General features: G+C 38.2%; 1 protein-coding gene across 5 annotated transcripts in view; it reads left to right on the forward strand.

The window, feature by feature from the left end:
- The window catches only part of MPP7 (MAGUK p55 scaffold protein 7), a 152,421-nt gene extending 138,692 nt beyond the window's left edge, over window positions 1-13,729 (forward strand). For all 5 annotated transcript variants that reach the window (XM_048076529.2, XM_066991566.1, XM_048076531.2 and 2 more), the window contains 5 exons: window positions 4,745-4,825; window positions 6,626-6,719; window positions 7,808-7,916; window positions 8,997-9,140; window positions 10,524-13,729. In XM_048076529.2, coding sequence (XP_047932486.2) covers window positions 4,745-4,825; window positions 6,626-6,719; window positions 7,808-7,916; window positions 8,997-9,140; window positions 10,524-10,703 — 608 coding nt within the window. In that variant the 3' untranslated portion in view covers window positions 10,704-13,729. The remainder of the gene's footprint in view (window positions 1-4,744; window positions 4,826-6,625; window positions 6,720-7,807; window positions 7,917-8,996; window positions 9,141-10,523) is intronic.
- The last annotated feature ends 3,647 nt before the right edge of the window (window positions 13,730-17,376 follow it).

Below are 17,376 nucleotides of genomic sequence, written 5' to 3' on the forward strand. Positions count from 1 at the left end.
CCACCTACTAGTGTGATCACTGCGAGATTGTGGGCTATATGCAACAAGTAATAACATGGTTGAGTTGATTTTACACTTACATCAACAGAGCGCAGTGCAAAAGTGTGATAAGTAGACTTTTTATAACAAATTGCATATGTCTGATCTAAAGAATACCTAGAGATTTCATTTGATTTTTGTTGTAATAAATCAAATGAAGAAAGTGTGCTTTTTCAGTAACAAAAGCAGTTCAGAAATTTATTGCAGACTTCAGTAATTCTGATGTTTTTCTCTGGATATTAAGGGCAGCTTAAGTCTGGCCAATACCATAAAAATGTCTTGTGCAAAATGTGGAAAAAGTAGCAGAGCTAAGCAACACAGGTATAGTAGGAGTGAATATATTCTAAAAGCTTTTTGTGTGCCAGTAGCAGCGTACAATATAATCTGTCAAACATAACTTGGTTATTATTACCAGGAAACAAAGGGACAGATAATGAATTTATAGCTGTAATTGGTGGGGACACTAAATGTCTGTTGTGTTATGCTAAGCCTAAATGCATAATTTACTGTTGGAAGGCTTTTGAGGTTTTGTTTTGTTCTTTTTTAGGTAAAGAGAGTTTGACAACTGTAAAGTGGAAATTTCTTTTGGCCTCATTTTAAATTGGTCTAGTCTAATTTACAGAATGCAAATTGCATACATAGTAATTTTTAGTGCCCTGTAGTGTGATATATCTTAGTCTCAGGTTCAGCTAGATGTATTAGTTTGTCAAGCTTTTACCTTGTCTGCAAATGTATGCTTGTGAATAAAGTCCTGTATATCCTTGGGGCTAAAATAATGGATCATCTGGAGTGCTAATGATACAGATGCTTCTGCTGTGCTGTCTTTTAGGTGTTATGAATGTGATGATTCTGCTAAAAGCAAAATTGTCCAATATCATGTGACCAGTGTTGCAGCCTTATCAAGCTGAGGCAGAACATTTTAATGTGAAACATATTGTTTAGACAATAGAATTTTCATTTACTTTAATGAGGAAAATGTCCTGCTCACAAAGGCTTCTGCTTCAGTAATTGCGAAGGCCAGACTAGCACAAATTTTGTTTCTTGAGAGTCAGAATGGATGTGCCATATACTGCAATTTTACATGGCATAGTATCAGCTAAGACAGAAATTTCTAAAGGGGGCAGTGCTAGGGTTAAGCAAGGTCAGTAGTAACAAACCACGAGCATGTGCCCCAGAACACACACGGTTGTTTGCATACAATGCTGTCACCAGAGGCATGTAAAGCCTTTCAGGTGCATCTGTGGTGATGCATCTGTCCTGGGCAGTGATGGAAGTAAGGACCAGAGGTGTGTAACCACAACGGAACAGTTATTAGCATGTGGCACAGATCAGAAAGGGGTCTTGTCCCCAAACTAGGCTGTCTACTCCCTGCAATGGTGTCCTTCTGGTCAAGGAATCAGGGACTGATAGAGTTCTCTGTTGCTGTATTTCTTATGTTAAAAAATAAAAAATCCATCACCTTTAGTTTTATCATGAAGAAGCTATGCGAAGACAAGGTCTGTCTCAGTACAAAGGCAGATGAAACAGAAGTGGCTCCACATAGCTTTAGCATACGTTCAGTAGTGGCTTGCAGAAATGTAATAGCTCTACAGCAATACTGTAGGAATATAGTCTACTTTGACCATACTTCTCCAAGTAAACCATCTGAACAATGAAGAAGGAGTTCTAGAATTGCTATGCTCATTAAACCTTCTGGGCTGAATGAATAGGTAGGTCAGCATGGTTCAGAAATGTCTGTTTTACAAAGGATGCAACATCTATGTTGGCGAGTCTTGCCAATGAGAAAACTGGCACGAACTCCCTGATCCTGCTTCAGTGAACAGCAAATCTAGAAGTACACTGCCACTGCTAGTTACAATTTATCGAAAAACAGAAAAATGATGTTCTGCTTTTCTACCTCATATGTCATTGTGCCATAGTTCTACATTGCGTTATAATTGTCCCTTGTACTAGAAAAGGAATAACTGACACACAGAATGCCCATCAATGCATGTTTTCTACTGGGTCTTTATAGTCCCAGCAGAGGTGATATCACCTAACTTCCAAAATCTTTTCTGAAAGACCATTTTCTTTTTTCTTTTTTTTTTTCTTCCAAATAAATAGACTTCTAGGAGATCAGTTTGTTGGTGAAGAGTAACTGCTTGGGTTAATTTTCCTGAGACCTGAACTTACATCAAACAGTTTTTCCAGTTTTCTTAAGACGTATCTGAATGGTACAAAACGTAATGCAAATTTTAATGATTGGGGGTCTTAATTCTGCAAGAGACTGTCTTACAGCAAGGTAGGCACTGCAGTCCGTTTGTGCAGGATTCAACCATTACTCAGTTGACATGACTAACATGGAACATCAAGCAACATAAATGTTCATTTAAAAAAAATAAACAAAGTATTTCTAAATCTGTCACTGTAACACTAAATATTGCTGCCTGGGGTGATTTATAGTAAACTAAAACTATGCTACGGTCATGTGTCCCACATGCCTGGCATTCTGCAGTAAGAATCTGGACTGTCCTTTTCAATCCTGATGCTTTCTTCTCTTCTTGAGTTCAAATCATATTCAGATTCATAATTATTAGAAACCAGCATCTTTCTCTGTAGCATCAAATGAAAAGAAGATTCAGAAGAGAAGTATACATTACACTCAGGAGGTGTGGTGTAAAAACGAGCATAATGGATGGCTTTAGTAATTAGGACTCATGTCCTAATGTCCGTGTGCTACAATTACGAGATTTTCATGAAGACAGCTGAAAAAGAGGAATCCACAACTTTCAGTAGTTATCTTTAAAGATGAATTTAGAATGGTAATCTGGAGGGGGAGACAGAGTAGTAATGAGGTTTGGGTCTTAAAACAGATTTGATCTAAGTTTCTAAAGCATCTGTCAGAGTAAATGAAGCCTGGATTATTTATATATAAATAGAGCTAAAAGCATATTGTTGATTTGACAGCACATAGGCTAAGGAAATAATATTTGTGTAGATTTGATGGGAATTTTTTTTTTGCTTTAGAGGAATACAATGATTCTTTTTAACTCAAATTCCACTTGTTTCATTCAACTTTGCTAGAATATATTGAGAATTTAAATTACTTTTCCTGAAAAAAAATCTGTTTGCTTAAATAGCTATACTATTAAAAGAGGAAAAAATGTTTTTTTTTTTTAAATAAACACAAAAGTAATGCCATTATCTTCATGACACATTGCTTTCCTCTGCAGACATGCACCAGTAGAGGCTGCTGTACACCATATTAAATAAACATTTATACATACTGATAGATTAATTTACAGGCGGGTCAGAGATGGAACTTGAAATGTAGTTGTGTTTTTAACTTATGTAAACATATAAAATTATAAATGCAGAAACTCTTAAGATTTTACAGAGGGACTACAGTCTGGGGATAGTAGCAGGCCTTTGCTTTTCATCATTATGTGTTTCTAACTTCAGACAGGGTGGACAGTCATTTTTACAAATAGTTACCTGAAGGTGTTGAAGCATCAGGCTTTGTTTCTTGATACCAGATTCACTAGTAATTAAGCAATATATCACGCTTTCATTAAAATGTTTATTAGGTGTTGTATTTCTGATCTCTAAAATGTCTCTGTTACAAAGCATTCAATGCATATATGTATCCCTTTTCCTACAACAGCAAGAATTTTCCTTAAAACCACATGTATTATCCTTGGATTATTTGGGATGTGGTTCAAATTACTTTCCTCTGTGTTCTGCTCTTGACCTGGCTTGGCAGAAACAAGGCCAGTATACCATCAGAAACTCCTGGACACACACAGCTGTGCTTCCTCCCTGAACATATCACCACAGCCCCACCACCAAACGCGGCGGACAGGCTGGAGCCCTGCACAGAAGGTGCCTGGTGCCAGGGAGCGGTTGCCACATGGAGCTTCTGAGAGCTCACAGGACACAGAGTGCCCTCAGAGGAACCTCGAGAGTCACTGGCAAATGGCTAAGACTTAGGGACAACCCCAAAATCAAAAGCAATGTCTCCTCGGTAACTTCTAGGACAGCAGTACTCAAGTGGAGGTGGAGGAGTTGGGTCAAAAAACTTGCATGCAGTCTCTGTTTCTTTCTGCCAACCTCCTTGCAAGAGTGGTCTCTCTTTGGCAGCCACATGAAGAAGGAAACATTTGTTTTGGACCAATTCAGACCGCAGGCAGCATACAATCAGAGTTCAAAAGAAAATCAACAACAAAGAAAGAAACAAAAGCACCCCAGACAGGTTGTGACCTGGGGAGCGCTGAGTGCATGGAGAGGAGCTGCCCTTCATCCCTGTACCTGTTCAGTGCTGCCCTGACTCCATCGAAAGGTGGACGGGGACGGCCTGAGGCCGACAGAGGCTGGCAGGAGCGGGATTCCCAGGACGTGGAGAGAAGGTGGAAGCAGTGCTCCTCGGGGGGGGAGTGTTGTGGGTAGCTGCCGTGGAGAAGAAAGTTGGCTTTGCTGTCAACATTTTCACTGATTTTTTCCTCAGTAGTAAAGTCAGGACACAATAACTGCCAGCTAACTCCCCTGAAGTTTGTCAGCGCTGTATGTTCGAGGAGAGGCTATATCCATGGGCGTTTCTAAATGACTGATTAAAAGCCAGTTTGTATTTTAGCTATATGCTATGTGGACTTATCTCGGGGAGTACTACTTGTGCCTGAAGACCAGAGAGACCTGGCTGTGGGGAAACAGCACCATTTGTTTTTTTCAGGTCCTGTAGGGGTTGGACTGAATGAACTTAAACGGAAATTGCTGATCAGTGACACCCAGCATTACGGGGTAACAGTGCCACGTAAGTAAAAACACACTTCTATTCTCTTAATGCTATACTGGCTTTCCTTTATTATTGCATTAACTTAAGGCACTTTCAGATTTAGGTCTCTAAATGCATGCTTGGCATCCAGATTACTTTGCTAATTTCTGAAAGTGCTGCTGCAGTTGTATTTTAAATAGCATTGATTAAATTGATAGGACGTTTTGGCTCAGAGGCATTGCAGTGGATTTTTACTGCAAGTATAACATGATTGATGTCAGTGAGGTTTAGTAATGAAACTCGGCTGAAGAACACCCTGGATTTAGCTGTAAAACAGTGAAACATACTCTGTTACCAATGCTTGCTTTCAGCAAAATGCCCTTTATACATTAGGCTGGAAAATAAAGGCTGATAATAAACAATTTCATCCCATGCATAAATTATTTAAATCCCTTTTATTAGCTTCAGAAAAGTCGGTTTGGGGATTTTTTCCCTTCATTCCCTCTATCTGATCAAATAATATAATTTGTATAATAATGTATGAAATTGCTCTGTATTAAATTCTACAGTACTTAACTGTTTTTTCTTTCACATGGAGGACTTAACAGTCTTAGTTGGGCTTTCATTCCTTGGTCTGCTTTGTACTTGTAATTTTGCCTCCTATAGGGATCCTTCAAAAACATGGGTCCAACATTTTGAATTCAGGAGATATTATCACAATTTTTTTGCAAGTACAAGTATACTATAAGGTATATGTATTAAATAATTTTCTAGGTAGAAAAGTGAATACATTTGTTTTCAGCAAGTCATTACATTTGCAAATATTTGCCTCAGCTGGGTATTGAAAACTACAACAAAAAGGCAGATGTTCCCAAACATTTAACACATTGAAGCATATGCAATCATTTGCCTAAAAGTATTTCTCTAAAAATTGCCAGTATTCATCAAGCTGCCTTTTCTCATTTCTCTTCCAAATTTGTGGTTATAATTTAAAATAAACAAGTAAAGAAATCCATCTCCCTGAAATTCAGTAAGTTAGGACTTGCAGGGAGAACTGGAGGTCTTGTCTTGGAAATGTTTCTCTTTGTCAGCCTAAGAAGAGCATGGCATCAAATGTCATTCAAGAACTGTGTTTCTGCAAGCAGGTTGTATATGTTCATATATGATGAAGAATACATGATGCTGTAACACACACCTTGTGTTAAATGTGATTTTTAAATGGCTTTGTTATCCATAAGTGGCAACCCCACAAGGGAGTTTCATTTGTAGGTAAAAACTTTGTGCCTAGTGCTTGAAGGAAAGTAAAAACTGCAACTAATAATACAAGACTACTGAAAGAAAAAAGAATCACCAGAAAACGAAAAGCACTAAAACATAAAATTCACACCCTGTTTCTTTACTATCATGCTTTACATACCATAGCTGCGAGTGTTGTTAATGAACATAACATTTTATAAATCAGGTTGGTGAACTTTGTTTCCCTTTATGGTCTAATATGCTAATAAGTTTAACGAGTGGCAAAGTTGGGGTAATTGTTATGGACTGCTGCTCATTTTTATTATTCAGCTGTCCTCATTTTATTGGATTTTTCCACTGGTTAATAAAAATGATAATCTGACTCTTGTCCAGTAGGTTTTTTTTTCTTCTCTGCATGCTTTTAAACTCAATCCTATCACGTGTTGAGTGCTGCCTACCAGAGCAGCCTTATGTCTGTCAGAAGTAAGGGAACCACTATGCTTAGTATTGCACAAGGGTTGTGCGCTTTTGAATGTTTCCTGAACTGGTTTGCATTATATTGTTTTGTACATCTCCTCTTTTTTTCTTTTAATTAAACTGCAGACACTACCCGACCAAGAAGAAGCCAAGAAAGTGATGGTGTTGAATACATTTTCATTTCCAAGCACTTGTTTGAGACAGACGTACAGAATAACAAGTATGGTGAAGAGGTTTTAATTAGAACTGTAGTTAAAACAATGGCTTTATTGTAAAATGAGGTTGGTTGTAACTTTAGATAATAATTCAGAGTGGATGTAAGTTGCAGTGATTTGAAGATGTGTTAGAATTACATTTTGATACATAAACAATTCACAGAATCTGAAAGAAATACAGAACAAAAAAGAAATATAGGAAGACGCAAATGTTTCTAAGTTTCCAAGTGGTTTCAGTACTTCAGCTCATCAGTAAGACTTGAAACTGTAGGTGTTGAGGGTGGGGGAGCTCTCTTTTAATAGGGAGTCATCTTTGATAGCCATAAAGCATTGCAGTGCTGGAAGAAAGGGGTCTGGAAGTGCTGCAAACGTGCTTGAATCAATGTTTGTGTAGTTCCGCTCTTTTTCAGGACAGGCACTTCCTGTGCTTTTGAATTTAGAGACCTACAGTGAAGCCCCTGCCTGTAAACCCTCCAGAAGTTAAACTAAAATGAAGACAATGGTAGCATCATGCTCTCTAGCAGCCTGTAAAATATTGTAGCTTGAAATTTTGCCTCAGTGTTTCAGAGGGCAAAAGTGTATTAGACACAAAGCTGTGGGTTTTATTGAAACTTCAAACTGTGCTTTGCTTTTTTGGCAACTTGTGCTTTACTTTTATAGCACAGAACCAGCCGCCTCGGTTCCATTAGCACTGTTGTAGCTCCTCCTTCTCTTCTGGGACAGAATTTGGATATTCTGTAGTGTGTAATGAAATTTCAGTAGTTTCTATTGTTTAGCTTATCCACTGTTTTATTGCATTGCATTAGTTCAGAAAAAGAGGTGATGGAAAACATTAGTGGGCTGTTGGACTACAGTACTTTTTTCTCTTTAACTGTAATACAAGCAGGTGTTACTGATTTGAACGTGGTAAAGTAGAAGATTTCTTAAAATTGACATGCTGAAGTACTTGACAGCATTTCCTTTATAAAACATGGTAAAACTCAAGTGTAAAGTAAAATATTTTTGCTTCTGAATTAGATCTTATAAACCAAACTGATAAGTTTTTGCTGGAGAAAATGGAAATGATTCTAGTTGCTTTCACCTTCTGCCACAGGTTCATCGAGTATGGTGAATATAAGAACAACTACTATGGTACAAGTTTAGACTCTGTTCGATCAGTCCTAGCTAAAAACAAAGTCTGTTTGTTGGATGTGCAGCCTCATGTAAGTAAGCACTTCTGGAATCTTGTAGTTCCCCATGTTGCATATTAGGATTCCAGGAACCTACCTGTTTCTAAAAAAGTATATTTTATTCCTTGCTGAGTTACTATTGAGTGGGCTTGCTGGGTGACTTTATTGCAGCAAGGCTTGCTGAAAGGAGAAGAGGAAATAAACTTCAATATGTATTGCAAGTATTCAGCTCAGTAATTAACTGAATTGAAAGCCCACATCACAATACCAAATATGTAATTACAAAGTGCTCCCATATTTTCATTCAACTTTCTGCTGTTTCATGTTAGAGATTCTCTTCAAAACTTAAATTTCAGAACAGCTATGAGCTGCCGCCCAATCCAGCACCTCTCTTCCGCGTTTAGCAGTATGTCCGTGCAAAGGGTTTCCCTGCAGGGCACACACAAGTCAAGGAACACGTTCAATGTGTTGTTGGCTGGATAATTGTTAAGAACTTTCCTGTCTAAACCATTTGTTCTTGCACTGACCTTCCTTGTCTTTCAACTCAGCTGAACAGCTCCACTGGGAATTATTTTCTACTAATAACTACAGTGCTTTCAGGAGCTGGACCACTTTGTTTAAAAGTAGGCAAAGTGTTTCATCTCCAAGGGTGGCCAGCCTGCGGCTTCTGAACCCCAGCAGGTTGTGAGCAGTTCCCGGTGCAGTTTCAGATGTGGGGATTTTCTGTAGAGCAGCAGGAAGAGGGCTGTGCCAGCAGAAGAGCATCCAGGCAAGCCAAACCTGCACCAGGGGAACTGGGCAGGGGCTCCTGGGGCTGGTGCGGACAGATTTCTTGGCCAGATTGGTGCAAGTCCAGCATGCCTGATTTTTCAGTGAAACACTAAATTCTCCAGGGGACCCAGGCTTGTGAGCCCTTCTGGGATCCCATTCTCCAGGGTCTTGTGGACCCTGACAATGTGAGAGGACAGAAAGCTAACTTTTAGATAGCCTTTCTGAAGATAGCCTTCTAGAAGTGCTTTATGGGTTTATTTTGCGTAGTGGAGAGTTTCTTTTACTACAGTGAATTCCATTTTGAGAAATAAACTAATTAATTTAAATCTTTCCTCTTCCCAGACAGTGAAACACTTACGGACATATGAGTTTAAACCATTTGTTATATTTATAAAGCCTCCACCGCTTGACCGTTTGAGAGAGACCAGAAAAAATGCCAAGATTATTTCAAGTAAAGATGATAGGGGAACTGCAAAACCCTTTACAGTAAGTTTATTTAGACATCGTAAAGCATGAGAACTTGTTAAGAGTTTGTTTGTGGTGGTTAGCATACATGTTATTTCCCTGTCTCTGTCACCCTAAACTTGCTGTGATGTTCTCATTGTTTGCTGTGCTCATGGGTATTTACATTTCCATCGTGCTCTATTTGAGTTTATGTAATTGAAGAACCCTCAAAATGCAAGTATATTTTTATGACAAATAATGCTGTGGATTTCCTTTAAAAAATTTGCATGTGGGCTTAGATGTTTCTATTTAAGTATAGGAATCTCCTTGTTTTATCAAGTGTATTTCTGAGTCTAAATTTAGAGGAAACCTCAAATATAAAGCATCAATTGAAAAAATAAATGCTGCTTTAATAAAAAGAACATATTCTGGGCTAAGTGACACAAAAATTGTTACAGGGGAATAAATATTATAAGAAAGAATGAAAAAAATCTATGGAAGTAAAAGTAACAAATGCTGCCTTTTGTCAATAATCAGAAAAGAAAGAAAAAAAAATAGTCGTGTTACCCAATAGTAACTTACTTACTTCCTTGAAATACAATATAAAAATATTTTAATTGAGACTAAACCAAAGCCAATCATGGTTAGACTTTGTTTTCTGCATTTAAGGGGTGTATCATTTTCCCTCACTCAAACATAAGATGTTATTTGGGAATTTTTAGATTTGGTTTTCAAGCTAAGTCATAGATAGAGTCACAGAGATTGATGTAAGTCTATGTATGACTGTCTTTGTAGAATATGCTTTTGAAATAGTTTGGAAATAATGCACTACAACAATACTTCCTGTCATATATAAAATGTAAGAGGAGTTCATTCTTAAGAGCAAACTTCAGAATATTGTTTAGTTAGGACAATTTTATTATCTCATAGTTGTGTAATCAATTAAATTCCAAGGATTTGTTCCCTCCCAAACATGAACAGAAGTCCACTGAACCCGGTCTAACAAGGCATAGGAAGACAGCTCCTGCCAAGCTCTTAAAAGAGTAAAGGCTGCACTGTAATAATTTGCTTGTTGATAGCAAGCCAAGGCGTAAGTAATGAAATTTTAAATATATCATCAAAGTAAACAGCGAGAAACATTCTCCACTGGTGTTGCTAACAGAAGATGTCTCTCTAATTACCATGCGGTGACCAACGGTGTTACTGCAAGGGCTGAGATGAAAGAATTGCCTGTTGAGCAAACGCTATTTATGAGAATGTTCTCTGAGATTATTTGGAATGGTCATTTCTGTATTTTTTTTTATAAAAAACAGAATTTCCATTTCCTGACGAGATAAGAAATAAACAAGTAGCTTCACATTTACCACAGAATTAGTTTATATAATGTTTCTGTGGACAGACTAATCCTTGCACTGATCTTATTAGGAGGAAGATTTTCAAGAAATGATCAAGTCTGCCCAGGTGATGGAGAGCCAGTATGGCCACCTCTTTGATAAGGTGATAGTCAACGATGACCTCGCTACAGCCTACAGTGAGCTCAAAACAACTTTTGACAGATTGGAGTCTGAGACCTTCTGGGTTCCTGTCAGCTGGTTGCATTCGTAACGTTTCATATACACAAGGCATCTGAAATCGACTGAGTCTAAATCTGGTGCATGGTTAGGCAATACTTAAGGGCCATTTTCTTGGTAGGAGGGCTTTCTAACTCTGCCTGAGCAGCAGGTGCACTCTTCACATACTTGGCACTGGTCTTGTTTTCCTGTGTCTTCAATCTTCCTGTTCATAATTTTGGGACAGTACAGGCAGGTCGAACCGAAGTCTTACTACGCTCAGTAAAGTGAGCTAATACTAGTGTAACAAAACTGCCAAACACCTCTCTATCATTCTTATGTCCATGTCCAAGGTAAGCTTTTTTAATGGAGAGTTTGCAGAAGATAGTAATTACTACTGGAGATCAGCACTTTGACGGTTTTAAGCATAACTGCTCTCATAAAAAGCACATCAGCACTTGGAAGTTATTATCCGTTAAGTGCTTGAGAGAACTGAGGCAGGCAAAAGTGACCAACAGTTTTATGAGGAAGACATCCTATCCATAAAAAGATAAGTGTTTTTACTTTTCTAGATGTGAACCTTGTCTTATATGTACAGAGTGATTTTCGTATTCCTTTGCACTTGAGTATTCATGAAAAAAAAGATATATTCAGTGGCTTAATTGTGAAAAACTCTGCTGTGAGCATGCATGGATTGAAAACATTTTCATGCATGCTTTGTGGCACAACAAAACTCACAGGAATATTTATTTAAATAGGGAAAAATGTGAGTTACTATGTATATTACTTCAAAATCTTTGGGATTAGTCATCTGTAAAAACAGTGGCGAAGCAGTATGAATAGCAACAAAGTAAAGAGTTTTTATTTTTTTTCTTTAAATTGATTACAAACATTTTTAGCATTCTTTAGAACAGATTTCCCCTCAGAAATTTTCAACCAATTAGTAAGGAAACCTTGAAGATCTGGAAAGCAGTTGCAATAAGTTAACTCTTCCTATTGTTCAGTATGTAGTGATACTTTTTTTAGTAATGTAACAGACATTTTGTCTCTATCCAAAAATAAATTAATGCTGTAGACTTCATTATAAAAAATATCTTTGTCAGTGGTCAGACACGGAAACCTCATTTTAAATTTGATGTGGCAGTGAAAACTAATGTATCATAGACTATGTATTTTTACTATAGATAATTTGGTATTTTTCTTTATTTACTACTGATATGCAGAAAGTGAATACATCTGTAAAGACCAAGTAACACCCATGTGTTGTGTTGTGAATACGTCTTGTAAGTACAGAATGTGTATAGGAACTTGCTCAATTCAGATCATCACATCTGTGGCATTCAAACAGGAAACAGTTATTTCATGTTAATCTGTAAAGAGAATATAGATGTCTTGTTTAAAGAGTAAAGAATTTAGTGAAAACTTATATATTTATGAAAGGGTTGAAAAGGGATGTTAAGTTTTTAAATTTCTTGTCAATGTGATCATTTATTAAACAGATTACTAAGACTGTAATTTGAAACACCGTCTCTGTAAATTGAGCTCAACATTCCATGTAAATATTTTATTTCAGTTCATGTGCTGATCAAGCCATCGGGTTCTGCAGTTTTATTCTAAATGCATATTTAATGTGTGGGTCATTGCTTTTGACTTAGAGTTGTATAAAACAAATGAAATGCAAGCAACAACAGCAAAATCCCTAGGAGTCTGGAAATGTTTATGCAAGAGTTACAGATGTACTGAATCTCAGTATGGATAAATGCTCTGTTTGAATGGCTGTAATGTAACTTCTGTCAAATTTCACCATTTTTCAGGTGGACTTAAACCTTTTTGTAATACAAATTGAAATTTGTTGATTAAATTAATTGCATGCAGATTCTGTGGGTTGAGAAAATGGTTATCTTTTTTTTTTTTTTTTTAATTATTGAAAATCAAACTGTTTTTCAGGGGATCTGTAATTCAGGCTGTTTGCCTTTGCCTGCAAGGTGCCGAGTGCCCTCACCACCTCTTGCAACCAGTGAAAACTGAGCGGGCACTCTGCAGCTGTCAGGATCTGGCCGTTTCCAACCAGAGGAGCTTTAGTCCATAATGAAACACTCTTAACACTGCTTCTACCCCATGGTGTCTCAGAACATCAGTGTAAAATAACTGTCCCATAAGGGACCTGCTTTTCTCTTTAAGAATTATATGCTAGAATATTCTCCAAAGTCCCCATTTGAAACAGTTCTGGCTCTCCTGCATGCTGTTTTTCCTGTCCTTTTGAAAAGATTTTAATTCCCATTCCTGGGTCAGTGTGGTCTAGGAGGACCTTCTCCAACATGCTTGCTGTGTTGGGCAGCAGTGAGCAGCACCGTGCATTTACAGAGACACCGACTCTGATCCTCAGCACAGTCCTGGCAGGCATTTCCTAGATGGATGGCTGCCTGCCCCGTCTCCAGGCCAGAAGCTAAGTCCTGAATTGTAACACCTGCAAAAGAAAGGGAATCACAAAAACATAAATCCAGCAGAGCAAAATGTGCACGGAGTCTTTAAGGAGTGAGAGGTAGTTATAGTTAAATTACTAGAGTGCTCTTGAAAATCAACATTATCACTGTGTTTGCTTTAAAAAAAATAAAAAAGAAAAAAGAAAGAAAATAGAAGCCACTGTAAGGCTGGCAGGGATGATACAAGCTCATGGCAAAAAAATGTCTTAACCCAACAATTCTGACAGCACAGGAGCCTGGTTATCACGATGGACGCTGAGCCTGTGTACTGAATTGTTCTGAGGCACCTACGGGGAGGGCTGTGTGCTCCTTTGGACTCCTAAAACTTGGGAACGAAGATGACTAAACATGTTTTCAATATTCCAGATATTCAAGATGTGCTGTGTGGGTTTTTAGGGATCTGTATGTTTTGACAGTCAAGTCCAGATGTTTTTATTGTGTTTTAGCTGTTTGCCATAGTCAAACAAATGGTAGTATTTTTTTTTTTATTGTACCAAGCTCGATACTTGAATTTGCCATCAGGTCATTGGTTGGTGTCTTACCTGGATTCTGATCTTACCTTCTTATGCAAAACAATAAATTATTGCTATCACGGAAAGTGTTGTTTTTTTCTTTATTGTAAATAGCACCATAAAATATAGACTTTAAAATATATTGACTTTAAAAGAAAAAATGCCCACGAAATAAGTTATTTCATAAGTCTCCCTATTAACTGTAAAATTCTGATTATTTTTACATGGAAGAATAAACCTAGAGCGGCAAAGAGTGAAATTCTCAATTTTTCGTGTTTGTTGGTGAATTCTGCTTCAGAACATATGGTCACCCTTTCCTGCAGCCCACCCCCAAGTAAACCATTTTCTTTCCGAGATGGATGCTGAAGACAGAAGGTCAAGCTGAGACACTAACTCGTCTGTGCTTGCGAAGTGCTTGGATCGACAGCCAAGTTACCGACCCGGAGTGTGTCATCGGCCACATATGCTCCTGGTCCACTGGCAAGTCACACGGGAGGCTGTGTTCTTTCCTAACACTTAAAGAAGGTAATACTTCAACTACTTTTTGCACTTTGTTACATCTTTTCCAGGAAAAAAAAAAAAGCCAAACACATACTAGGATTAGAGAGAACATTTTTAAACCCCTTCTGTTTTGTTTCAGTGCCGTATTCTGCATTTCCCACATGTATTTAGGTTCAGGTTTCTCCTGTGCATGCAGATTTTTTTCCTCAGTAAAGCTAGTATTTATTTTTTGTGAGATTGTTTCAAAGGGTGAATAGTTTTTTCAGAAATTTACAATTAAACTTATAATTTGAGTGCGTTTTTGCTATTGCAGTGTCTACAGACATTTCCCCACAGGAATACGAGTTTTCTGTATATCAATGTTTAAAATCGTTTGCACTTGCAATTTACCCAAGGTGCTCTGAAAATCATTAAGTATTTATCATATATTACCATGATTAACGTGTGATACCAAGCATTCAACAGAAAAGTGTCTGAAAACAAAATAAAAGGAACACGGCGTGTGTATTTGTTGTTTAAGAATTCTAGTGCTTGATAATGGTTAAAGGTTTCGGCAGAAGCATACACAAAAACATTTGGAAACAGTTAAAGTCTGGTCTTAAATCTTGTCTTATTTTAAATGACAGTACAAATGAGAGAATCTGGAGTTCTAGACAGCTGGATACTTTTTCCCCCTTGGTATCCTTGTCTGAAATACAAGTTGTATGTTTGGAAGAGAGTATGGAATGATTTTACATCTCTATAATAAAATACTGTAGCATTTTGTGTAGCTGATATCCAACACTTTAACAAAGAGGGTGAATCATGATTATCAATCCTTTGGTTTGCATCTGTAGTTGTTATTCACATATGTCCGTTTAAACACTTTTTTAAAGACTTGGTGGCACAAACCTGCCAATTACACTTTTCGGTATATGAATGGAGACAAATATATTCAGGATTCCCAAGAGGGGAATGGCACAACCAGTATTTGAAAACTTCTCGATAAGAAATAAATAGAGAAATTAGGTCACAATTTCTTTTGTAACTATTTTTTCTTTTGAGTAGTCATATTGATATTCAGGATTTGAGTATGCTAAAAAAAACAGAAGGCATGCTTTCATTTTCCTCATGTGAAATTTAGATTTGTGGTTTAACAGAGATGTTACAAGCTTCCTATAGTATCATGTTCAGACTTATGGAAGCATAGTTTTGAGGGATTCGGTACATGTTTTAAAGGCAGCAAGTCTGTGGGTATGGTAGAGAGAGGGACTGAGAACATTACAAGTGAGGCTACTATCCTGGAAACACGTCTCTATTTTTATCAGTCACTGAACAAGGAAGTTAGCAAGTTGGCTGCTAATGTACTGTGGTTTCTGTTCCCCCTCTGGTAAATATAAATAAGCTCCAGTAGATCTTCATTGGTATGCAAAGCCAAAATTAATTTTGAGAGTTGAAATGTAGGGAGCACTACTGGTCCTGGTGGTGTTGGCAGAGCTGTTGCTCTATTTTCTTCTGATTTTGTTAACTTTTACAGGAAGAGTACAAACTTCACAACTTTAACAAAAGCTTACCAAACTCCACTGTCAATTGCATTCTGTTTTTCCTCTTGGCCTTGCACAAATTTAGTTTAATAATCTCAGAGGGGAAAAAGAGATAATTGACTCATCTTGAAGAGCAGTGAAACAGCAACAATTTGACATTTTCATCAAAGGACATTTTTTACTTGTCTCCCAATGGACACAGGAGGCGGTGTGTTTCTGAAACCCAGAGGTGAAGAGCATGTGATCCAGGTGGGGAGCAGATGAACAGCGTTTTGTGCCATGAAAATACAAAAGCTCCAAGAGAGGCCCTTGAGGCCTGCCTGATACGTAAGAGCAGCGTGTGATAAAACAGGCCAGGGGCAGTTCTAATTTTATGCAGCCAGTGCTGGCTACGGGGGTCCTTGTTTAAGAAAATCACAGCTTGGAGCATTTGTGTTTGTTGGGTGCACAACCTCTGGACATTTCATGATCCTGCACCCTTTCCTAGGTATATATTACTGGCCTGTTCTCCAGAAATGATGGTTCCTTGAATTTGGGCTAGGCTTCCAGTGCTGGGAGTAGTCCCCGTGTTTCATGATCAGAAATTTCCACAGTTATGGTCTGGAAATTGCACAGATGGAAGCAGGGCTTGAGACCACTCCACAGAGCATCTCAACCCCTTCATAAATTACTCTTCCTTTGTGTTTTGTGTGTGGGTTATGCTTCCCCATTAAACCTACTTTGATCCAGCCTCTGGAGGCTGAATCCCAAATTAAGGCTCGCCTGTGTTAGGCGCTGTACAAACATGGAGATAAAATGTAGTCCAGCCTGTGCCGGGTAGAGCCCAGGCATGGTCAGGGGGTAGCAAAAGGTTGGTTTTCACAGCCATGAGGCCTCCTTGTCTGGGGGAGAGAGTTTAGCTGTGCTCCTGTGGCTGTGCTGGGTGGCCTTCCTTCAGAGCCACAGCAGCTCTTGTCCTGTTTTCCTTACTGTCGAAGATGTAGATGAAGTCCCTGGCTGCTACAGGGAGTAGAGCATAACATTTTGGGTTTGTTCGCTTCTGTTGTTGCTGAGGGCTGGCCCGGATGTTCTGTTATTATCGGTGCTATCTGGATAGCATGAACGCGCAGCCTCGGTTATTGGCCCTACCGGGGTAGTGCTCCAGATGTTTTTCTTTACACAGCTGTTAAGCAGGAAGTAGAACCAAAACCAAAGATTGATTTGAACCATTGTTTTGTCAAAAGCCAGAACTGAAGCTGAATTATTATCTTCTTGTGACTTCATTGAATTCAGATCATCGTTGGCCACAGCTGGATCCAGCCCAAACTCAAACCGAACTGAAACGCACAGACCCTAACCAGGCGTTTGAAGAGGTGAGACTTTGAAGGCCAAGAGTCTGCATCTTGTAATGAGTGCAGCTAATGTTACCTTTATGCCAATACCAATTTCATTTTATCGTGCATGTTTGCATACATATTCATATATGTGTATTTATCAAGTGCAGTTGTGTACACCAAGTCATTTTAATGAAAAAAGCAGGCTTACCAAAAAAAAAAAAATGCTTACTACTTAATTGGAAGATTAATGAAAGGTTAAAGAAAGAAGTCTACCTGGTAAAATACTGAGGTTTTAGCAAATAGATCTGTAGTTTTACTCATGTGGGACTTGCACACAATTCAGACAGCCTAGATTTCCACCTTCCAGCTACACTGCTTTCCCCCTATTTTCTG

This window comes from Anser cygnoides, chromosome 2, assembly GCF_040182565.1.
Source record: "Anser cygnoides isolate HZ-2024a breed goose chromosome 2, Taihu_goose_T2T_genome, whole genome shotgun sequence".
Classification (NCBI taxonomy): Eukaryota; Metazoa; Chordata; class Aves; order Anseriformes; family Anatidae; genus Anser; species Anser cygnoides.